The sequence below is a fragment of the Parambassis ranga genome, chromosome 6 (genome assembly GCF_900634625.1).
Source record: "Parambassis ranga chromosome 6, fParRan2.1, whole genome shotgun sequence".
Lineage (NCBI taxonomy): Eukaryota > Metazoa > Chordata > Actinopteri > Ambassidae > Parambassis > Parambassis ranga.
Window position 1 is genome coordinate 1,639,106 of NC_041027.1, and position 24,422 is coordinate 1,663,527.

The 24,422-nt window shown below is 40.7% G+C and overlaps 1 protein-coding gene across 3 annotated transcripts; it reads right to left on the minus strand.

Moving 5' to 3' along the window:
- Nucleotides 1-1,842: 1,842 nt before the first annotated feature.
- On the minus strand, nucleotides 1,843-22,665 carry edc4 (enhancer of mRNA decapping 4). Of its 3 annotated transcripts, none has more exons than XM_028408270.1 (30): nucleotides 22,458-22,665; nucleotides 20,596-20,755; nucleotides 20,398-20,509; nucleotides 20,185-20,284; nucleotides 19,886-20,072; nucleotides 19,575-19,722; nucleotides 19,163-19,267; nucleotides 17,367-17,479; nucleotides 17,189-17,272; nucleotides 16,966-17,061; nucleotides 16,322-16,421; nucleotides 15,915-16,095; nucleotides 15,198-15,264; nucleotides 14,927-15,018; nucleotides 14,502-14,686; nucleotides 14,291-14,370; nucleotides 14,027-14,156; nucleotides 13,644-13,936; nucleotides 13,170-13,400; nucleotides 12,914-13,015; nucleotides 12,626-12,769; nucleotides 12,428-12,464; nucleotides 12,031-12,202; nucleotides 11,666-11,821; nucleotides 11,211-11,326; nucleotides 10,946-11,111; nucleotides 9,753-9,939; nucleotides 8,954-9,173; nucleotides 7,608-7,771; nucleotides 1,843-3,459 (listed from the first exon to the last, which is right to left on the minus strand). In XM_028408270.1, exons 1-30 carry the CDS (start codon nucleotides 22,543-22,545, stop codon nucleotides 3,276-3,278), a joined length of 4,200 nt encoding a protein of 1,399 aa, XP_028264071.1. In that variant the 5' UTR covers nucleotides 22,546-22,665; the 3' UTR covers nucleotides 1,843-3,275. The 3 variants fall into 3 exon arrangements, with proteins under 3 accessions (XP_028264071.1, XP_028264074.1, XP_028264072.1); XM_028408273.1 differs by having other exon boundaries at nucleotides 3,276-3,459; nucleotides 12,031-12,178; nucleotides 14,502-14,683; XM_028408271.1 differs by having other exon boundaries at nucleotides 3,276-3,459; nucleotides 12,031-12,178.
- Nucleotides 22,666-24,422: the final 1,757 nt, after the last annotated feature.

Sequence of the window (24,422 nt, forward strand, 5' to 3'; positions counted from 1 at the left end):
ATATCCACCACATCTATTCTGAAGATTAAACTGCGGCTACGTAGCATGCCAATTGCTTAGCCTAGCTGTTAGGCTAACTTGTTAACATAGTCCTTAGCTTGTGGAAGTGGTTTAAGGTTAACAAACCAGGAGTGGAAACCGGCCAATGCATGATGTGTAATATTTGTGACATTTCTTCTATTCAAAGCATCTGTTTAAAAGTCTGGAAAGTGTTAGACAACTGTGTAAGAACTCCAACCTAAATGTTAGCTAGCTTCTCTGCCGCATTGTCGCATGTTTGTTATTTGTACCTGTTTCGTGTTGTGGAAAAACAGAGGTAAACCTTCCTTTTCTGTTACCATGTTTATTAACATTTAAAGAGGAGTGGAGAAAACACTTTTTTGGAGCTGTTAAATCAGTTTCATTTATAAGATATACTTTTTGTTGTCAACCTTGCTGCCAGAAAAAATTTAGGATAGTTTAGGATACTACACAGTTAAATGTACTGTGAACAAAGGAACTCACAAAGTCGTGCCAACATCTACACTGTAGTGATGTCTCTGTTATTTTCTTCTCAAGCTGCGCGCACGCACACACACACACACACACACACACACACACACACACACACACACACACACACGCACTCTAAGAAAGAGACAGGAGGGAGGCACATGAAAGAGAGACAACATCCGCTAGAGAGACAACAACACTATGGACAGGTGAGAAAATAAGTGACTGCAGGAGATGCAGAAAATATCTGATTTCAATTGTAATACAAAGGCGGAGTGCAGTTTGCAATGTTAAAATCTCACATTAAGCAGCTGCACAGGCACATTAGAGCTGTACACGCATCAGTGCAGTGAACCTGTGTGATTCTCTAAGCATCTGTGTTGTTTCACTGAGCAAATAGTTACAATTTTATAGGTAGGCTAATATAGCCTACATGCACTCAGACATCGGATCTTTTGTCAAATTTTTTCTCTTTAATTTGGAATTTTTTCTGTAGACTCCCAGTCAAATCGCAGAAATCCACTGTAGACTACTAATCACGTGAAGCCGCCTTCAAAAATTACAACATAGCTAGTCAACTGCAGTACACACATTCACACTAAACATGGCTGAGCCCTTCTGAACATTCGCAGGTGTTTGCTGCAGGTAATAAAAGGGTGTTACACCTGAACTCAGTCCTTTAAACTCTAAAGAAGGCAGGCTCCTCATCTTTGATTACACCTCCCCAAAGAAATACTTTAGGAAGGTTTAAAAGGGGAACTGTCTGAACCATGAATTAAGATAGATTGCAAACAATTTAATTTTATTTATATATGATATTCATTCCTTAAATACATTTGCATGAAAATGATACAAAAAAATGCTGCCAAATAGCACCACTGCATCAATCAACTGCATCCTGTACGCACACAAGCAGCACACAAAAAAGACACGATACACTGAACAAATGTTTTTTTTTATTATTATTTCAAAATGTTTAGGGTAAAAGAAACTGTAAAATATACAACATAACCATCTGAGCAGAAGGAAATGAACACAAAGGAAAGAGAAGACAAATCAACATCCACACAAGCTTCAGTTTTGTTTCTCACACAGCGAAGCAGCAACTGAGAGCTCAAAGTGGTAGTCAAAATAGTACTTCACCCTCTTTGTCATACACTGAAAATGATCATTCAAATATCCGTCTCCAGTCAAATGTTTGCAAACAAAACACACATGTTCTTCTTCTGTTTTGAGTCTCACCAGCAAATATAAGCACATAAATGCTTGGAGTTATTCGCTGTGGGTGAAACGGATACAATACAGTAAGGCACTTGCTAGACAAATCTGAAAAGATTCTAAACACACAGGTCACATGAACCAAATCTTTATTACAATCTGCAGAACAGTGCAGCCACCCTGTACTTAAACAATGAGATGGGCTGTACACAAATTATCATACACTTTCACTTTATTGTCTTTGATCTGTAAAACAGATGTAAGAGCAGAAATGATCTGATGATGGGGGGGGGCATCCTGCAATCTGACTAAGTGCTGCCTCCTAGAGCCTAAGAGAAGAAACTGCGCATTGAGTTTGCAAACATTATCTGGAATAACCAGGTTAAAATAACATTATCAGTAACAACTGTGTGTAGGAAGCTACTTTGACAACTCTTAAAGCAAATATACATGGCTTAGAAATGCTAAATGTTCATATAAAAAAGGACTGATACAGAAGAGAATGTGGGGACAATCTGGTTGATTGACAGGACAGAGCTGTACACATGGACGGCTGCTAGCTTTTATGTTGGCCTCCAAACATCTGAGATTTTAATGAGGAATTCTTTTCAGCCTGGAGGACCTTTACAAGGATGTCACACTTGAAAATGTTTGTATGTTTCCTCATACTCAAATCTAATTTTAATCTTGTTATAGTGTGAAAGGAAACTAAAACCAGATATGTTTATAAACAAATTCTATTAATGGTATTGATCCTTTTCAGTGATCAGACCTGAAGAAAGCGTTGTCTCCCACCTTTTAACAAACAACTGAAAGGAAATATGCCACCATCATCTTCAGATGTTCCATACTTTTGGTTGCCATGATTAGCTTAGAAAAACTGAACTGAATGCAGCATAATCCTGCAACAACCAAATTCCATGTTGGCAAAGGATGCTCAAGAAAAAAAAGAAACAAAATGCGCCCAAGCCTGCTGTTTGCTGTTAAGGCCCAAAAAAAAACAAGGCGACATATTGAGGTGAAAAAAAGAACTTTTGTTCGTTCTGATGCTCAGAAGTAGCCCCCAGCATCGCAACATAACAACGTCTGCTGTTGTGGCTAAACATTCTGCTGCACATTTGAATAAAATTACGTCAAAGGAGCGTTCAAATCTGTGTTAAGGGACAACCGGAAATTATCAAGCTGTTGTTTCTAAGAAAGTCTTTTGTGAGTTTGCCTTTTGAAACAACCAGAAAGGGTTAAAAAAAGCAGCAGTAATGAAGGACAGGAATTATCTACAGTGAGTCCCTTTATCAGAAATTAACAACAATCTTTCTGTCCAGTCAGTTATCGTAACAAAAACTGTCTATTTTATGACACTTCACTGGTGCAGGGGAAAAAAGGAATGGGAAGAGATGTGTCAGGTGGAGCTCGATTCATCTCGGGCACAAAGAATCGGATGGAAGTGAAGGTGAGGCTGTTGTAAGGGCCATCTCTGGAACATCTATGGAAAAACGGCAATAGTGAAGTGATGATCGGTATCTACTAGTAAAATGACTTTGCTGCACCAGACTCTGTCTGAAGGTCTAATGGTTGACGAGTCCCTGCAGCATCATCATCAGGCGCCGCGCCCTCTTGCTGAGCTGGCTGTTGGGTTCTTGCTGCAAAAACGTGTACAGCTTCGGTCTGACCTGTGCCAACACGGAAGCAATGTGATCTCTGATGAGGGGGTCGCCGTGATCCAAATTAATTACTGCATCCTCCAGGTAGCTGGACAGGGGGAAAGGCAAGACATCAGCATGAAAAGGAAAGAAAATGACAAGCATTATAAGAACAGCCAGCACAGATTTTGTATTTCTGACCACTAGAGCAACTGCAGTCTGAATGTCAAACACTGTCCTTGCACCTCTCTGGCTGTCAGCCTGAGCGCTGTCAATGCGTAAGTTGTGTTTTCACCGCACAAATTGACTTGTGTTTGTTCTTGTCTCATCCTCTCCCTCGGGCCGCACTACATTTAACTCCCCAATTAATAGTCAGACATCTGGTGGTTAGATTGTCCAGCACTCCTGTGCAAATGACCATTCATCACTGGAGTGCTTACCTATCCCAGTCTAACATTAGAGCTGTTCCTACCCTGCCAGCTGGTTTCCTGCCAGGCCCCCACGACACACATCACAGGTCTATCAAATCCCCACAGCACTACCAACACACTCTTTAAAGGAGCTTTTAATGTCACTGCCCAGAGCTCCACAGTTACCAAGAGTCTGCACAATTAAGAGAGACTTTGCTGACTTTAAATCAGCTTTGTATGAAGGCCATGTCGATGCTATGTTAATGAACAATGTTTTGTTTTTCTGCATGTTGCCTGCACACACCAGGTCCCCACTGATTTTCCAGAACCGTTTGTACAACACTCCGAGTGAAGCTGCACTCAGAAATTCAGAAATACAATATACAAGCACATATGTAAGAGGAAAAGGCTGTCCCACGTAAATCATATACCACCACCTGGCTAGGAGAGCAGAGTAAGGACAGTAAATGGACTCGCTGTCTGCAGTGGTGTGTTTCTTTTGGGTTAAACTGCATAAACTTGTTTAACTTTTGGGCCACACATTGACAGACAGGTGCTGAATGAAAACCTCATCAACTAAAAAAAACTTGAAATAAATTGGACATCTGAGCAACAAGCATGATGTCTGTCATTCATTAACACTTAAAATCTACAATATATGTTTCAGTTGGATTATGCAAACCGATTTCCCCATTTAAAATAAAAGTAAATAAATAAATTGAAGCATTGCTATGGTGGCTCTGTACCTATAAGCTCCATTTATTTGTCCAACTACGTATTTTTTGCAACCAGCTAATGATACAGCCAAGACCACATTTTTTGTGGGTAATGACACTCTCTGTTGTCCTAACAGTCCTGGCAGTGCTTTGGGAATTTTTTATGAAGCCTTCTAAGATTCTTCCTATCAGGACGACAGAAAAAGAATGCCATTTACTTGTGCAAAGTTGTACAGTCCTGTTGTTTAATGGGAATGATTTAATGCTACACTTTGTATACTCTGGAATATATTTACATGAAAAAGTGCAGAGTTTTCCTTCTTTAAATTAATGAAAATTCCATTAAAGTAAATGTAACAACATCAAGTGTATAATTTCTCAAAAATCCATGACTATCTGTCCTAATAAGGCTAAACCACACCCTGCTGCCCCTCATCTCTCTCTCTACAGATAGCACAGAGCCACAACAGGCCATATTATAAGCCCTATGTAACCTCAGAACCAGAAAGATGACTCAGACACAGCTCAATGCTGTAAGGGGACTCAGATAGAAAAAAGGACAAGAGTAGATGGGGGACAAGGCACAGATCCTTCTGACAAGATACAGTCAAACACTTTACAATAAGAACATGAAGATGAATGAATTACACGATAAAAGAAAAAGGACACAGAAGGAAAAGAATGACAGAGAGCATCCAAAAAAGCCATGCTATTCATGGAATCATATGAAGTCACTGGGCGGCCATGCAGCCGGGCTACAGACGGAGCAGAATGATGGGGTCAGCACCGTTTAGCACTCAGGAGACAAGGAATAATGGACATACATTGGAGATTAGATGTAAATCAAAAGTTTAGGCAAAGGCTGGTTTCATTACTGATGGAGGAGAGCACAGGAGCCAGGTTGAGTTAAAGAGGAGGTGTCTAATGTGATTCAAAACTTATAATTAAACCATTTTGTACAGTTCAGAGGTTTTTTTTTTTGTTAAAACCAATTTCAAAACTGCAAGTTATGCCTACTGCATTGCGAAACAGGCCTACAGAATAATATTTATTATTTATTATATTACATGGTTAACTTCAGTATTAAAAAGAAAAAGAACTTTAATTGCAACAAATTTTGTGATGGATTTTTCTTAAAACTGCAAAGCTAGCAAGATTTGAATGCAATATCTCAAGTCTTAAGACAGGGCTCTAGAGTGTGGCCAATTTGGTCTCACATGCGACCTAATTTCTTAATGGTGCAACCAAAAAATATCAGAGGTCGCACCAGTGCGACCAGCTGTTAGAGGGAAATACATTCTCCACGACTCTTAACAGTCTCCTTGTCCAACAACAGACACACATCAGGCTCATATCGTGGTCTAAACCAATCAGAGACAGTTAAGGGCGGGACCCCGCGTGTGTGTATCTTTGAAAATGTGTCTGCTGCGGTCAGCCCGAGACCGTCTGCCGAAAATCCAGAAGAACGCGGACATATGCTGTGCAGAGCTGCTGTGTACTAAAGCTTGTTCCACACTCCACGAGAACAGAGAGATCTGTTACCCGAGGTGACGAGTACAAGAACAAAGTTACTGTAGTTTCGGCCTGGAATTTTTATCCGTTTTTAAACGTGTGTGTACAACTCCTCATAAGGCCCTCTCACTGCAGCGCGCAAGTTGTGAACACACAGAGACACAGACAGACAGGTATTAAAGACGTTTCGCTGCAGAACAGCAGAATCTGCAGTTCAGGTGAACATGTGCGGAGGAGGAGGATTTGTTGCTACTATGCGTTTTTTTGCTAATTTTCTGTTGACCTGAATGAGTGACGATAACGAGCCGGTCATGTTCAGTGAGGGGGCATGATGTGCTCGCAGCATTAGACTGAACAACAGGTCTGACGGACAGTGTTATCTGACCTGTGTGGTTCCATCCATGAAGGCTTATTCACTCTGACTGACAGCAGTCAGCTAGTGTTAAGGAGTTATAGTACATGTTACATGACGAACGCCCATTTAAAAAGTATTGTTATTATCCTGCTGTAGTGGACCATTGTCTGCCAGCATGATGTCTGCATACAGCTAAACTGTAACAGACAGAATGAAAAGTCTGTCTAAGGAAGAGGTGAGGAAGATGAGAGAAGAGATACTGTAGCTGCATTAAAAACGTGTTGAAGAAAACAAAATATATATCTCAATCACAACTGTTAAATAAATAATGGTGTGTATAATTTTAATCATTTTTAATTCCAATTGGCAGATAGATAAGTGAGGAGCGACAGCCAGAAAATAAAGAGAGAAAGCAAACAGGGAAATGAAGAGTGCTGTATGAACTTTGGATCATCATTATGGATTTCTGACATGCAGACTTGTTGGCTAGTTTGTCCATAATTTGAATGAGTACTATTAAAATATTTATTTTTATTTACTTTTTATTTAACTGTGTTCATTATACAAGGTCCAAATTCATTTTAGGATGATATGTGATTATTAAGCATGTTCATATGTACAAAATGTACTAATGCATACAAAAATATATGGATTAAGTGTGATGCGGTGCACCCAAGAAAAAAAAAAGTTAGGCGCACCAGTGCAAGTTAGTCTAGAGCCCTGTAAGGCTCCTCTTATCTCATCTAGCAATAAGAAAACCCATAAATTGAACATTCACAAAAACAAATGTGACTACTATTAGAACTCACAGCTGCCGTGTTAGTGTAGCAGAATTAATCAAGGCGTACCAATCTGGTGACCAATCACTGGTAGGTCGTTTTTACAGGATTACAGCAGCTACAGATTGCACTTTTTTCTGTCCTTTTTCATTGCTCATGTGTTATTTTTTACTCTCTTAATGTAAAGATTATTTCAAGGAATATACTTATACTGGCTATTGATTGCCTGGAGCGGCGTGATGAAAAAGCAGCTGTTATACTCCATCACCCATTAAGTGTAGAAATGCCATCTGTTTACAAGCAATATTTTTCTCCTGATCTACATGAGAGTTCATCTTCACAAAAACTAACTTTAAAGCTCACACACGTCTTTAATGTGTAAGACACAGAGAGTACTTTATCTGATTCCTGAGGGAATTTGTTCCTCTAAAAAAATGCAACTTAAAAAAAGTCAAAAAAGTACAAGAGACCCAAAGTTGCCTCACCTGATTTTGAGCTCAGATCGGGTTGAGAGGTTGGAAGAAAGCTGCTGGATGAGTGAAAGCAGCACAGGTTGGCTGAGAGGGCAGGGCTGCTGACCAAACACCTGCTGAGAATCGATGCTCTCACACACATACAGGACCAAGTTCAAATCTGTTGCCGACAGAGCCTGGGGAGAAAAGGAGAAGAGGATTTTTCACTTAACCGCTTCTGTAAATCTCAACACCCCCTTGTGTGAAAAAATTCCATGATGGGGTCTGTGCACAAACATAATGGTAGAGAAAGACTGGAATATTAGGAGAAATGGGTTTTTGTTGCAGTGTCAGTTACAAAGCAAAGAGGGGGAAAACAAACATAATGAATTCTTGCAGCACAGCAAATGCTGTGTAGGGACTACAAGTGAGAATGTGAAGCAGTTGCAGTATAATAACTTTCTGTGCCCTATAATCCTGGTGGACACTGTATACTGTATGAACATGCTAGGGCTATAATCAACCAAAGAAAGTCTTGGGCGACTGAAACCTTCAAGTTTTGACTAAAAATCGACTAATCACGCGTCGGGGTACCTGTGTGTGTGTATCGCTCCACTGCTTCCTGAAGTTGAAGCAAAAAAGTAACAAAGACTACAAAGAGTAGTAATTTACTTGCTTATTATTACATCGGTTTGACCTGATTATTTTGTGCTGAAATTAATTACACACTCAAGTCTGCCTGTCGGCTCTGACAGCGCTTTGATTCACGTGCCTCTGCGCAATATCACAGATTTCTGAAAAATATACCATCATCTAGTGATAACAGCACTAAACCTGTGGAGGAATATTTAGACAATTTTTTTGTCATGTTATAATATTTACAGACACTATCATGTCGCTCTGCACATGGCCTGCGCACATGGCAGGACTGAACACAGGTGAGCAGCTTCGCTGAATGACGCTTGGATGATGGTTTAACATCCAGCCTGGTCTAGGTATGTCTGAAGCATGCTGCCGCTGCTGAGAGCGGGTACGCCTACAATTTATTAGACTAAAACATTGAAATACATCAATGTTCATATGCTTAAACTGGACGGGGCAGCCTGTTTGTAGTAGGGCTGTGACAGACACTTTATTGATCCGTGAGGGAAAATTCAGGATGCAAACTGTCTCTGACATGGTAGAGGAGGACTGACTTAAATGACATGGTCAAAACTAAATAAATATTCAGAAAACCACCGGGCCGGGTACTCTTCAATCTAGATTACAGCCCTAGAACACACACATATTAGAGTCTGGCTGCAGTCAGTGGTGCAATGCATTCATTGGCAGCAAAGTACAGTTCAGCTGCAGAGAAAGTTACAGTGGGTGTGTGTTACCTGCTGGAAAGCCTGGTTGAGCTGACCCTGCTGCAGGAGCTGCAGGATGTTGGTCTGCTGTGCCTGGTAGTCGAGGTGTGCTGTGGGCACAGGAGTACCAGCTGCTGACCTCATGGCTTGCATGATGCTGGAGGTGACCACTGCCTGCTGCTCTTTCATCGCCATGCTAACCTCTCCTTTCACAATCCGCTGCACATGGCTAAGAATAGATTCCTGCAAACTAGGAAGGAAACAGAGAAAGTTATCCTTTAAATTAGCCTCTTTGCTGTACTGTGCCCAGGTTCATCATTTATTTTAATACCACCTATCTTATCTCTGTGTTGACCGAGTTTTATTTGGTGTACTTAATATCACATTAACTTAAATTGGGCTTAGCAGTCTGGCATTGCCATTTCCTACTACGGCTTTCAAAGTTTAAGTTGGTCAGCTACTTTCTCTTTACTCCACCACCACCAGTCTATACACGCCATAGAGGCCATGAAATTAATTGCAGAGGGAACAAGAGACTTGATCGAATTTATGTTCATACATTAGCTCCAGGATTAAACTTTGCTTGTTTTTGCGCTACAATCCATTATGTACCTGCTCAATAGAAGTGATTAAGGAGATATTGCTGGCAGAGCTAGCTGCTGATATGCATATCTGATATTCAAAATGTCCATTCAGAGTGTCAGCCCATGAGATCAGATCAATCACTGGGAGTGAAATCAGTAAGTTTTGATAAGAAGAAGAATAGTTGCATGTGTCATCCTTTTTTGTTGTAACTGTGTGGTCATTAAGGGACAAATAGGATACATACTTGCCGACCATCATCTGGATCTGGTGTTGGACCTCAGCCCGTACAGTTGCTGTGATGTTATTCGCCAGCTGATCAGTGGAGCTCTGGAAGGTGTCGATCATCTGCTGGAGTTGGCCAATCATGGGATCTCGTGTCTCTGTCTCTCTCTGCCTTCTGCTCTTCATATGAGTCTCGAGCTGCTGGATGTCTACAGTGATGAAAATCAAAAGAAAACTTTAGCATCTCCCTCACATATAAATACATTCACCACTTATCTGAGCAAGTTCTTTTATATTAACAGTGAATAATATACCACACAATGCGGATGGTCTTAAGTCTCAAACCACCCTTGGAATTTGTTGACTTTTTATATTTATATGACATGTTTCTACCCTCTAGTCTGGATGTATAAGAGCTGTGAGAAGAAGTTAATTATAATTAATCATCACAAAAACATGTCAGGATCAATCAGAAGAAATGCCCTGTTTAATAGGAAAGTGTGCATCCAGCAAGCAAGAGGCTGTACTGTGGTTGTGGCAGTTTTTAAAAATATTAAAAAAAATTTATTGCAACATTTTTTTTCTCAAGTTTCTCCCAAGTTTCACCAAATAATCCTTTTCATGTAATGTAAGCAACATAGTTTTAAACTCGTATTTATTTTAATGAAGCACTGCACTGATAAACTGTGCAGTTTTAAGGAGTCTGTGGTTCTCATTTATATGCTTAAGTTGCATCACTCTATTACCCATAACCTTCTTCTTCTCACATTGTTGTTACTGTTTTCTGATAAATCAGGCAAAGAAAAAAGGGCAAAATAGCCATTAGTGAGAGCACTATGTGGAGGTTAATGCACCAATATGCTTAAATTTAAAATTGACTGCTGTTTTATACAGCAGGTTATATGTATTTGTGTCTGGTCATAAGCCTGTTTTCAGCATAAGTAGACGCTGCTTGTCATTACAACAGTGGATGATGGCCGTCTGAAAAGGCGTCATTATAAAAGTTGTCTCTGAAATTATTAAGACAGTAACTTTTACATTTCCAGACACAAACTCACCAAAAGATACAGACACAATCAACCTGAAGAGGGTCCCAGTATAAAGTGTAACTAATCACACTGGTAACTAGAGCAGCTTCAGGTGTCCACTGCAAAACTTTAAAGCATCTGAACATGGCAAGTGTCTTATGTAAGTTAACATTGTCCTGCTGCTTACATTCTTGTGTGCCTTGTTTGAAGCTTTCGTTGATCTGCTGAAACATGGACTGGCAGCCTCTTTCAAAGACAGGTAGCACGATGCTCTGGAAGGCATCTTTATAGGCCGCTTGGATTGGCCCCTGCATTGCTTCAGCTGCTGCTCGACCAATGGCATCTGTTGTGTTCTGGGAAGGCAGAGACATATTTGTGTAGGAAAGTTTGACTTCTTTTATAAAGCGGTGGGAAGAAATGCAGACCAGTTAGAAAGTAAGTCAGCCACCTACTTTGGATTTGGCCACCTTGGTGACATTGTCCTTCAGGACAACCTCTACAGCAGTCAGTCTTGCAGCAATGGTGCTGCTCAGTTGACCTGTTACTGGCTCCAGACTCTTTGAGATCGCTGAAGAGGGAGAAGAATTAGCAAAACAAATGATTAAGAATAATTACATGCCTATAATTAGGCATGTGATCAAGACAGGAAGGTAAAAAAAAAAAGACAGGAACACCTCATCCTAGAAGTAGAGGGCAGGAGAGGTGAAACATTTTTCCAAAGACTGCTCAATTTTACTGTCTCAGCCAACACACCTCTGCTGCCTTTGATACATATAATTTTACTTATGCTTAGGATGATATCAAACAATAACTAACACAAGCTTTGACTGTGTTATCAAACAGACCACTAGACAACAGTCCACACGTATTTCTTTCATTTTATATGGGTGTATGTGAGCATCTTTACTCTGTGGGACAGTTTTCTTGATTTCTTCCCGTAGCACTTTGTCCATTCTGCTGGTTAAAGAAGAACTGAGGGCATGGCCGAGCTGTTGGCCAAGTTGTTCCTGCAGTTCCTGCTGGCGATTCTGACTCTCTGCCAGTACTCGTTCTAATCTGCGGTCTGAGGGTGTGAAAGGTCAAGGGACCCAACAATCTGATGTAAACAGCTCATTATTGAGATGTGTAAAGTTGTGTAATGACAACTTCTAACATGATATTATATATACTCAGATAATCTTTGTGCTTAGGGGCTACCTTTAGGAGAAAAAACACACAAACTACCATAAATGTTCATAAATGTTCAGTAAACAACAAATGATGAAAGGATACGCTCTTGTTCCTGGTGGTTTGTCAGGACATGCTCTACCTGAGCCATAATAGAGCTCTGCATGGTTTCAATCTGTCCCCGCAGCTCAGCTAACTCCCTCTGCTGGCTACGCAGCAGCATCAGCAACTCGTCCTGAAGATCATCATTAAACTGTGAGCAGATGGAAGAGGAAAACTGAAATAACAAAGACCAAGCAAAAAAAAATGGCTAAATCTGTTAACAAGATGTCAAGTGCTTTACACCCTGCATGCCGGTATAATTTTTATCTATTCAATTGTCACAGTAAGCCATGACACTGACAGAGAGCCAGTGAACACAACACCAAAAAAACTGTAACAACTTCAAGTAAAGCAAGCCCCATTATCTGTACTTATAAATGTGCTTTTTGGGTCAAGTTACCTGAGCAGAATCCATTTGCCTGGACTGAGATGATTCACTGTAGAGAGTTAAAAAATGCTTTATGTATACATGCATATTAATGTATTCATGTGCCGCAATGCAATTATGCTGAAATAAGTCAATATCTTGAAATGAGAATTAAATTTTAGGGTTTCCCTAAATGACTTTAGAATCAAAGACAATTGAATATAATAGTACCCGTCATCTTTCTTCATCTTCCTCTTTACTTTCGGTGAGCTTCGTGGTGAGGACTTCCAGTCTTTAACTGGTAGTCTGTGAGAAGAGCGAGAGCCACAATTTCCAGAAGATGATGCCAGACTGGCCACCTCATCATCAGGGTCACTGAGTCAACCACAGAAACATACACCGTTGCTACTCCAACAGACTAATGAACTCAGTTTATACAATGGTAATGTCTTCAGCCCAGGGTGACAACCTCACCTGTTCATATGCATCAACAAAGAAAGATTGGAATTGTTGCGTTACCTCTGTTCAGCAGCTGCGTCCTGGCTGTCATTCTGTGTGAGGTGATAGGAGCGCCGATGGTAAGGTGAGTTTAAGTGTCTGTCCTTTGACTCCTCTCTTGAACTACAGCAGACATACAACACATAAATCAAATGGTTCCAACCTTAAAATGCTTGAATATTTTCCTCTTTCATTTAAGCACAGGTATGATTTGGACAGATGATTTTATGCACTGATAAATGTTTCATATACGGTACTTCTATGTGGTGTTGCTCACCAGTCTGCTAGACCGTTGTCCCTGAGACTGTTCCTGGTTTCCCTGGTGATGTCGGGGGCAGCAGGCCACGGCGTGTGGCTAACACTGACATCCGAAGACCCGCCTCCCACCCCAGTGTTTTCCTGTGATAAAGCGTTCTCCAGTAGAGATGGGGTGTGGCTAAGTCTAGACTCTGAATCTGCAGTCCCGCCCACTGGACATTCAGCACCTCCAAGTTCAAGGGGCAACAGACTTAAAAAAACATGACATTGATTGGATAATTTAGCAAATAGGCAACCAAAATCAAAATATACAATTTATGTCCAAAGCACCTACAAACAACACGGTTATTTAAAAAGGTCAGAATGAAACATGATGACTTTCAACTTTCTGTTTTGCATGTTAAAAAATTACTGGATGCACTAAACAGATCAGTTGACACTCTTAATATTGCCTTTCTAACAGTTACACAATTATTGCTTATTGTTATCAAACCTGTTGTTGGCTGTGCGGGGAGACGTGAGTAGGTGCAGAGCAGAGGCAGCAGAGGCCATGCTGTCTGTCTGGAGGGCAGAAAGAGGTAAGGACTCCAAGCTGGCCACTAGCCCTCGCTGAAGCTGCAGGGTCTGAGAAGCAATCTCTGGCATGTCCTGGGACATGGCTGTGGAGGCTGAGGAGATAACATCGGGGGAGCGGGCCCTGGTCGGAGAGGCTAAGGGTGGCAGGAGGGGAGAATCCAGAACTTGAGGGCTGTCAACTGCCAGAGGACCAACAGGGGAAGCCAAAGCCTGGACATTGTATCAAAAGAGCGCATCAAAGCAATGTTTTTTGAATGTGATAAGCGGTTGGTAGAAGCAGGAGAGAATGTCAGCTCTTACCTGTAGGTTCTCAAGTCCATGTAGCAGCACAGCAGAAGTAGCTCTTGGGCTGCTGGTGGAGGCAGAGAGTACCAGACTACTGCTGCTGTTCTCTGCTCTGCTGGGACTCTGATTGACATCATCCAAAGCCCTGTAAGCAGAAGACAGGCACACATGTGACCAGAACTTAGAACTGTTCATGATTAATAATAATTAACAGCCAAACACAGTTGGGGAAAACAAAACTACTCCCCTTTTTTACAGTCTTATCTCCTCTTAGCTCACCTGTTAGTTGAGTCAGAGTTGCTGCTGATAGCTGTCACAATCGTCAGACTGCTGGCACTGCTTCCGGGAGATGCCGGTACCTTGAGTGTGACAAAAAGTTCAACAGATCAACAGATAGACTTCATCTTGCACTAAAAGGACCTATTTCAAAAATATATATATTCTCATATTCTCCTGAAAGTGAGTAAAACTGCCTTTTGAGAGATTGTACCGAAGTGCTTGGTGTCATGAAGGCATCTGGGGTCATGAGCTTGGGCATCGTTCCACTACTGGTTCCTGAGTTTGACAGAAAGTCGGAAGGAGCAGGAAGTGATGGGATCTTCCTCAGGTCGGTTTGGGAGCCACTTCTTGATTCTTTGTCAGAGCTCTGGTCAGTGAGATGGTCTGAAAATGCTGCTGGAAACACAAACAGTAATTCAGCTGGGTAGCACAAATAAAGAAAAAAGCTAAAGATGCTTTATGTAAAATGAAGAGCGCATCATTTGACCCATTTTTACAATAAAAGTTTATGCTGCCAGGTTTGGCCAAATATAAATTTGGCAAACATATCTCATATCTATGAACTGGGATTTCCTTTCTGGACCCATATAAATACTGATTTATTTGGCCTGTAAGTCTGTAAAACTAGTAACTTACCAAAGCCATCTTGAGAATCAGAATGAGGAAGGAAGGTTGCAGAGCCACAACCAACATTAGGCTGGAAAAGGATCTGAACATCCTGTAGACTCCTGAAAATACCAACATTAACACAAATTCAATACAAACCCTAATTAATGAGACTAAGGGTCTCATTAATAGAGCTATTGCAAACAAGTAATTGCTGCAGCCACACGGATATAACATGTGTCTCTCCCACTCAGCACAACATGTTATTAACACAGACATCAGTTACTAGGAGAAAACTCACTTCGTATGGACACAGTACAGTTTTATCTGGATCCCTGATTTGGACTCTGTGGTTCCTTGAGTGCCCTCTGGAAGAACATAAACAACAAAAAGTAATGTTGTGTGAATTAGGAACACTATGTTTAATGTTTAGCAAAGACTGTGGATGCGTCTGTGTCAAGCGGCAACCTTCGGGGCTCAAAGTTGAAGCCCATGCGGAAGTGTCAAAACTTGTAATTCACGCTGCAACAGCTGGGGGTTGGCTCCAAAAGCGAGTAATTTCCCATAGACTCATAGTTAAAATGGCCGACTTCACAGCAGAAAAGAACATGTTTACAGCCTGGTACAAAAAAATCGCTGTGGTCTCAGATGATAGGTTCTCTTCTAGTGTCAATTGTAGGGGGGGTGAATTTTTTTACAACTCACTCGTTTCAATTGTATTCGGACTTAAAATTACGCCTAATTATGGGCGTTGCCGCTTGAGTGACAGACAGTTGACGTATCACAGCGTGAGTTTCCTGCTTCCACGATCGCCCGCCCCCCTAAACCCCGCTCGTGCCCCCCCCCCTTTGTCCATATTCGGAGTTTTAGTTGACGTGACGCTGCCAACATGGCGGCGGTCATCACGTCCCGGAACCTCCCACTGAGCCTCAAAACGGCTCTTCAGAAACAAACGGGTGACGTCACGGAGGCTCTGTCCATAGTTTTTACTGTCAATGGTCTGTGTATACATGCATACCTGTTGTCATGCTCTCACTCTCCTCCTCTGCAGGGAGGACCTCAGTGTGTCGCAGTCTGCTGTGGGAGACATCACGGACTCCAAAGCTGAGCACAGGATGTGTCAGCAGGAACTCCGAAACGGCTGTGAAACTCGCTTTTCCTTTTTCCAGGTCCTGTCGCAGTTCCATAACATACAGAACCTGGGAAAGAATGACAGCAAGTATTGAGTTTCGAGCCTCTTACCTTTTTTGGCAGGTTTATCAAATGCAATGAGTAATTTGATTAGTGTCCGAGCAACCAGGATAGAGACAGGAAATTTCAGTCCTACCCATGGCTCAGGTCTGGCTCAGGCAGAGAATCTAAGCTCCAACAGAAAAGTGCTAGAGCAATATTATAACACCACACAGATGAGAACACTGTGCTAACCTTTCTCTGTACATCAGTGAGGATGAGATACTCAGCAGAGAGGTCCAGACTGGCCTTGAGACTTGGTAGGGTTGTTGAGTTGAGTGGATCTGGAGAGAACCTATAAGAAACATTCCAAACAAACACAATTAGCATATTAATATTACATTTTATAAAACATAAATATACATGAACAGACATCAGATATAATGCTCCCAAATTTCATTGACTTTGTATTTTATGGGAATCTTTCAGACCAGATTTGATTATGCTCTGTTAGTGTACTTCAGTCTTGCAGTAAGCAGGGATCACCATGTTCAACCAGAGATGGTCCTCCCCCTTTAGTTAAGTCTTTGGCTGTTAAATTGCCAGAACCTGGAGTGAAAGTGCTTCTTCTAAGCCCGCCTACTATTTATTTGAAACAGTTTTTTTAAAGATTTAAAGTGTTCACAGATCGCTTTCAGTTGTAGTGGAGCTATGTTTAGTTACTGCAGTGACAAAAAGAACCTTTCATGCTGTTGTTGATTACTAGTGGAAAAAAAACACTAGCACCCTGTCAGGTTGCCTTGACTGCTCACAGCTGTTTATGTTGTGGGTAAGCAATGAAAGGACCTTATTTGTTCTGGTAGCAGTAATAGGGAATGCAACTGAACAATAGAAATTACCTGATGGTCTGTAAACACGTCCAGGAAACAGTGCACCACATCTTCAGCTCCTGATTCTGATCTGCTCCAGTTATCAAAAACCGCCAGAAAGGAACCCTACAAACAGAAACAGGCACAGAGGAAACCAGATGTGACAAAGAAGAGGAAAAATCAAAATGAAGAGCTTGTCTCAGATGAGCATGCATATGTCACAATGTTCAGTGAAAGCTGTGTGAACACTTACTCTGGGTCCTGTCTCTTGTGGTTGTCACAGAAAAGAAGGCAGGAGAGGGGACGCCCTCCATGAGGTCGCAATTCATGAAGACATCTGGACAACAGATAGTGGTGAAAATAAAGAAGTGACAAAAAAATACATAACACAGACAGGGTACATCAGTTATCCAAAATAACTGCTTCCTTACCTAGGTTTGTCCTGTCCACCTTCTATGTATATCTGCCAAAACTTTATGTATCCATCATGGCTGGCTGTAGCCAACACTGTTCCATCTGGAGACAATGCTCCTTCACTGACTCTCTGGAGGAACATACAAACAATAAATAATAAAAAAAGAATAAATGCACTGAATCTACAGAACCTAAGAATGCCCCAAAAAGGAAGAAAATATTTGAACCCCCGCCGATTTTGTAAGTTTGCCCACTAACAATCTATAATTTCAATAGTAGGTTTATTTGAACAGTGAGAGACAGAACAATAACAAAACCACCAAAAAAATGAATGCATTTACATTTTCATGAATGAAATCAGCAAGATTTCTGGCTCCCAGGTGTATTTTATACAGGTAAGAAGCTGACATTGGGAGCCCTCACAGCTCTTTACTTGTATAAAAGACACATGTCCACAGATGCAAAACATACAGAAGAAGCATATTAAGGTCTTAGAGTGGCCTAGTCAGTTTCCAGACCTTAATCCCATAGAAAACCTGAGGAGGGAGCTGAATGTTGGAGTTGCCAGACATCAGCCATGAAACATTAATGACTTGGAGAAGATCTGCAAAGAGGAGTGGGACAAAATCCCCCTTGAGATGTGTGCAAACCGTGTAGCCAACTACAACAGGATATATGCAGGAATCCTGAGGTTAATTTCAATACCTTTTTAAGACTTTTTAAAAAATTAAACGTAGGTATATTGATTCCCTTCAGGCAGTTTTCAAATTAGTAGAAATTTGTAAAGTAAAGTAAGTAAGTAAATAATAATTAAGTAAATAAGTAATTAATAGGTTGCTTAATCTAGACAGCTATTGGAAGCGCACAGTAGTCTGCCTTTTTATGTTTATAAGATAGTTTATAGGAATTGATTGATGAAGCCATGTGTGGCGTGTGAGCCTGTTGAATTGTGTGGGTCTCACTCTCAATGCGTTAAGAGAAATTCAAGAGGCAATGTAACGCTAAGAACCTAGTGAATTAAGTAGGCCTGCCTCTCATGGTTGGCAACAGAATAGACACTGCATTGTAGTTATTAGACGGAGACAGCGAATAAACACGCACCTGTGACCCAAAAATCGACAATATTTCAAAGCTCCCCTAAATGTCTCAAAAGTAGGCTTTCAGGGGATCAAGAACTTATTACATCATGATCAAAATTTTGGACATGTGCCTAGTATGGGCATTGGTGTGTGGCTCTTACTACTGCTCAATTTTACGGCATTTATGCCAATGCTATGCTTATTGTTTCTTTGCAAAGTGTGCAAAAAAAACGCCAAAACATTCGCCGTCGGGTGACGTCACACCCATATCGCACAGCACCGATGCAACGCGTACGCCACTGTCACATCGCAAAGAGGAAAATAAATATTCATATACTTTCTGGAGTCAAAGCTTGAATCACAATAAAATTTAATACCTCATGAAATGGGGATTAAGACTTTTCAATACTTTTTAAGGGCCTTAATTTTCACACAATTGATTTATCAACTTTTAATACTTTTTAAGACCCCGCGGACACCCTGTACAAGAAACATCTGACCTCTGGTTTTGCCACCAAGGACTGAAGCATGTTTTGCGAAGGGATCAAATACTTATTTCATTCCTGAAAATGCTAATTAATTCCCAACTTTTTTGAAATGCATTTTTCTGTTATTGTTTGGTCTCTAACTATTGAAATTATAAACTGATCATTCTTTTGTTAGTTGGCAAACTTACAAAATTAGTAGGGGTTCAAATAATTGTTTCCCTAACTGCACATATCTCTTAGTCCTACCTGGGTGTGACCCTTGACTGTGATGAGGCCTTCTTTTAGTTCTGTGGCATCAACAGGCCAACTGGTGTTGTTGGCTCTCAGGACTTCCAGGTCCCAAACCTCAGCCTAGAAAAGGAGGAGATATGATAAGAAGAAAATAATTCAGCTTTGTTCTAAATGCAATTTTATAAAGCAACTGTTTTCTGCAGCTGGCATCCATGTCACTGTACATTATTTCTACAAAGAGGCATCCAGAAATAGTCTATTTTTTAGGCATTTTAAGCACCACGAGCTGAGTACCAACTAGATCCATCACATTGTACAGAAGTAGAAATTCCAATGCCAAATAGTGTCAAAACCTATACCAAAACAGTCTAGTTTGATAAACAAACTAGAGAAGGGATATATAATATGCATCTGAAAATAAACATACCCTGTCCTCATGTAAAAGGGCCAAAGTCTGGCTAGGGTCGTCTTGGTTCTCCTCATTGTCATCCAGGATGAATGGGCACCAAATGAGGCGACGATGGGTGTTAAGTGGGGTGTCCTCTGGTCGTCGAATGTGAACCACTATTTGATCTCTGAATGGACTATTGGTAAAGGTAAATAAGAAAAAGAGTAGCTTCTGGAGGATCAGTTTCTTGCCTGACTGTCACAATAACTACCATACTGTCCATAATACCACACACAAGTACACACATGTAAGATTAAATCAATTACACCGTACAACTTTTTATAGGATACAAAATCTTGTTGCCTATGCAGGTGAGCTGCCAGACCATCAGGTTGCCTGCTTCATCTACACAGCCCAATAGGGAGGAGTCCAGGTGAGCAAAAGCCAGATCCGTGACGGCCCCAGTGAATCCTTTCAGCAGGGAGCGCTCGGCAAATCCCAAACTCAGGACACGAATCATTGCATGGTTGTTGGCTCCTGAGGGAATAAGTGTTTATTGTTATAGACACTGATAAACAAATGAATCTTGGTGTATTTGATGATAGTTGGCATTTAACAGCTGATATCATTCAGAAGTAATTACTCTCACCTCTGATGGCATAAGCCAGGAAGGAGTTGGACACAGCGATTAGTCTGCCGTAATAATACTTGTGTTCCCAGTCGTATTTGGCAACAGGCTGAATTTTTACCTAAGTGAAATACAAAAAAAAATTCACAAAATAATAATAAAAAGAATAATCTCTTTTTAAACGTCACACTGTTGTCAAACTACTGGTAGGAATGGTGCCGTGTTGTTTCTTACCTTGTTGCTTCCTCGAGCCTTGCTGTTGATGCTGGAGTCTTCACTTGCCACAATATCCACATTGTTAGAGGTGATGGGGATGCAGATGGAACCATCGTCACCAGAAAGGCAGCTGGAATTACAGCATATCAGCGTTGTTTCTTAGAAAACCCTTTCAATCATCACACTTCTAAGCAACTGACTGTAAGAATGACTCACATTGTCTGACACTCCTGAACGCTGCTGAGATCTACAGAGATGGGTCTGGTAGAGTCGGACATGGTCGACCGATCAGCGCTACCTAGGACTCCCAGTAAACCATTCAGCTCGCCGTTGAAAGATGGCTTTCTCTGGCCATCGCCTGGCTGTGTATCGGATGCTGACAGTGGAAGCAGGAGTTGGAAAAACAAAGCTTACAAAGGAGTAATGATTGTAATAGAGATTCCTTACTGTATTATTCTGGCTGTGCTCATATTTGAGAGGCACGATTCTCTTGCCTTCATAATGTCACATTTGATTTTGTTTAATATAGAAACCTAGCAAAGTTATTACGATGGTTGAGCCAGTATACTTACAACCTTAACAAATGTCATCCTTTATTTGATATAATTAAGACCACAAATATTACAGATATTTCATTAATAAGCTCTGGTTTTCATTCATAAATTTAATACATGTACGGTATATACTGTATACTAAGAACAGTTTCTGAGAGGTGCTTATCACCCTTTCTTTCTGACAATAATAAGTCTTACCCTTCTTACCCTTTTTTACAACACATATTTAACAATGACTGCAGTCAATTTGTCTTAACCAGTTTCAAAGCCCTGCTTGTGTGCCTGCTGGCTCACAGCCATTTAGTACTGAGACACTTCAGCAGAAATGGGAGCTATGCTTAATGTTGATTGAATTGATTACACCTGTTCTCTTGATTGGTAAGGAGGAATTGAAATGTCTCCTGTAAAATTGGCTTACAGACAGCAAGAGGCAGTGATTAATGTAGTTAAGAAGACTAAAATAACTGTTATATTACTGCGCCATGGTTGTGAAAAACTAACATCCAGAGAGGATTTTCTTATTCACATGGGATATTAATCGTATCCACTTCAAAAGAGAGGCTAGGTGAAAGTAAAGCTAAAATAGCAGCCCATACATATATATATATAGAGACTCTCTCTCTCTCTCCATATATATGTATGTGTGTGTATATATATATATATAGTCTCATTTAATAAAACGTTACTACCTTTTAAAACTGAATGTAAAGCCAAGTATGTATGTAAAACGTTTCTTTTTCACATTTCAGAATAATCAAAACTAAACAATGCTGTGCTAAATGAACAAAGAATTCACGGTACAAAATCTGCAAATCCCTACGATCTAATTGTGAACGTTATTAACACAAGAGGATGGTATTCTTCAATGTAAAGTAACTAATCCTAACCCAACAATACTTAGTAATACTGACACTTTCTAAACGGCTTTATCAACTTGCTTTACTTCAGTAAGTTCCACAAACAAACGAGTAACAGAATATTCAAATAAATCTACAACACTGACGTACTGCGCAGTTTGTTGATAGCAGTCCTATTATACTCGCTAATGCAGTATAAACAATTGTACTACTTTATGGCTAATTTCTTACATAATGTTCAATTACAATATTATTTTCTGCTTGCTTAGTCGCCAGGCAGTAGAAGCCAGATTTTTGCCTTAGTGAGATAACAAGCTAGCTCGTAACCTGGCTAGCAGTGGGGACGACTAAATACTTTCCGACGCAATTAGCGCTCTAACAGTCTAAATAACCTCAACGCGTTCGTTGCTACAATTATGTTAGAGGTGGCGTGTGTAGCTAAATTCACTAACGCTGTAATTTGTGCGTACCTGCAAAGTGGCATCTTTCATTGAGAGATAGTGAAACTGATGTTGGGCTAACTTTGCTCCAGTGCAGTTAGCATACTGCAGCAGCGCGCTAAACCAACTCACGTTAGCTCGTTATGAGTGCAGCTAGCATGTTAGCATTCTGTTAGCTTTCGCGGCCTAAATCAGCGCAGCCGCTTTTCATTCCTGTCCCAACTTACCGGCGCTGCTCCCGGGACGGTCGAGCTTGAGGATGTCTCGAAGATGCTGGGTCGCCCCCTCGATATCTATATTAGAATTGGACGCCATGGGTGAGGGAAATGGGAGACTGGTTAATGTAGGGGGGAGTAAATAATTTCTTGTTTAATGCGGTCCTGTTCACTGTTCACCCACAGCAACCGTCTAAACTTCCGTTTGGTCCGCGCCGTGTATTCCGACTTACCCCTATGTCTGGTAATTGGTTCCGACCTCAAAACCTAATAAAGTTGGGATGTACTGGGAACATAGAGGCGTAATACCGCGCTCCATTGTATATAACATGGACTGTAAGACATTTGCAGGAGGGGCGAGATCCCAAAGTGGCATTTGGCATGCCTCGCTTGCTAAAGTGGTATGTGCCGATCTCACAGTGCCATGCCTGGCTGTTTTACAGTGGCATGACGCTGTCTGTGAGCGACATGCCACTGACTGACAGCGACATGCCAGCTTTTGGGGATGTTTTGATTGCATTCTTGCATACATATGGCTGTCAACATACTATACCACTGTCTGACCGATTCACTTTGTATTATGCTGTTTTATTGTTTTTGTTATTGTATCAATAAAGTCTGAGTATTGTCCATATTTGTCTCTTTTCTTCCTGGAGGGGGCAGTACTTTGTAACTTTTTTACGGCAATTAAACCCAAAAATGCCTCTAATTTTTATAGCTACCTCATTACAGATTGCTTTGTTCCTCAAAACTCCTGTCTGGGGCTCACGTGCCTTCACTGTCAATTTGGACTGTATAATTTGGACAGTAATGCGCAGTAAATGAGTATCCAACTTACCTTAACGCTGTCTAACTTATTCACATATATCATTGTGCTTTGTGTCTTATGTTATTGTTAAACTAATATAAGCTGAATCAAAAATATGTCAGACTGGCCACGCATTATTTTACTGTACCCAAATAGGACTGCGTCGTATAGCCTAAAAAAATCTATAATCTAATTCTTTGTCAGCAATAATATTTCTTCCAGAAGCAACCTAAACTTGTGGTAATGTGTAGCCTACACACAACCAGTTATGGTCATTATTGATAAATCTGTGTGTCATGAAGCAGGCTGTGGGGGATCAAGTAAAGAGAGAGGCAGCTGGATAATAAAACGCAATATAAGCAAAATAAGCATTCCCCATTTTTTATTTTAATTCATAAAATACTCTGCCAGCCTACAAGTGGAAATGCGAAAAATGTATTCCATTTCTCCATGTACGGCCTGTGGCGATCTGTTTAAGTCCTTTTTCTGGTGGTATGTATTACAGTCCAATGTTAGATAAGTACTTTAGTTACAGTTAGTTGTCATTAAAACACCTCTTCTTTTCAAGGCAAAAGAGCCAAAAACTCAGGACCTTATGCAGGTTACTGCAGCCAGGACTGTGCCCTACTATCGGACACATCATAAACGGGAGGAGCATGCTTATTCAGTTTTGATACGTTAGGCCTACATGTTCAGCTTACATTAGTATTCATATTTGTCTTCAAATAAATACATTGCTTAATAAAACTGTGTTGTGTTGAATTTCTTTTTTTTATCCTACAATGATTGAATTATATCAACTATGCCTACTAACAGTACAAGTTACAAAATACTGCCCCCTCCAGGAAGAAAAGAGACAAAGATTGACAATACTCGGACTTTACTGATACAATAACAAAAAAAACCAATATAACAGAATAATACAAAGTGAATCGGTCAGACAGTGGTATAATATGTTGACAGCCATATGTATGCAAGAATGCAATCAAAACATCCCCAAAAACAGTGTCATTCCGCTAAAAACAGGCATGAGCCACAGAGCTGCACCTACCCCTGAAAGATCCATACATATCGATTTCAGCGGCACACAACAATATATGAGTGACGCATGGTGCTATAACAACAGTCCAACAGATAATGTCCATTACAGACAGCAAGAGGCAGTGCAT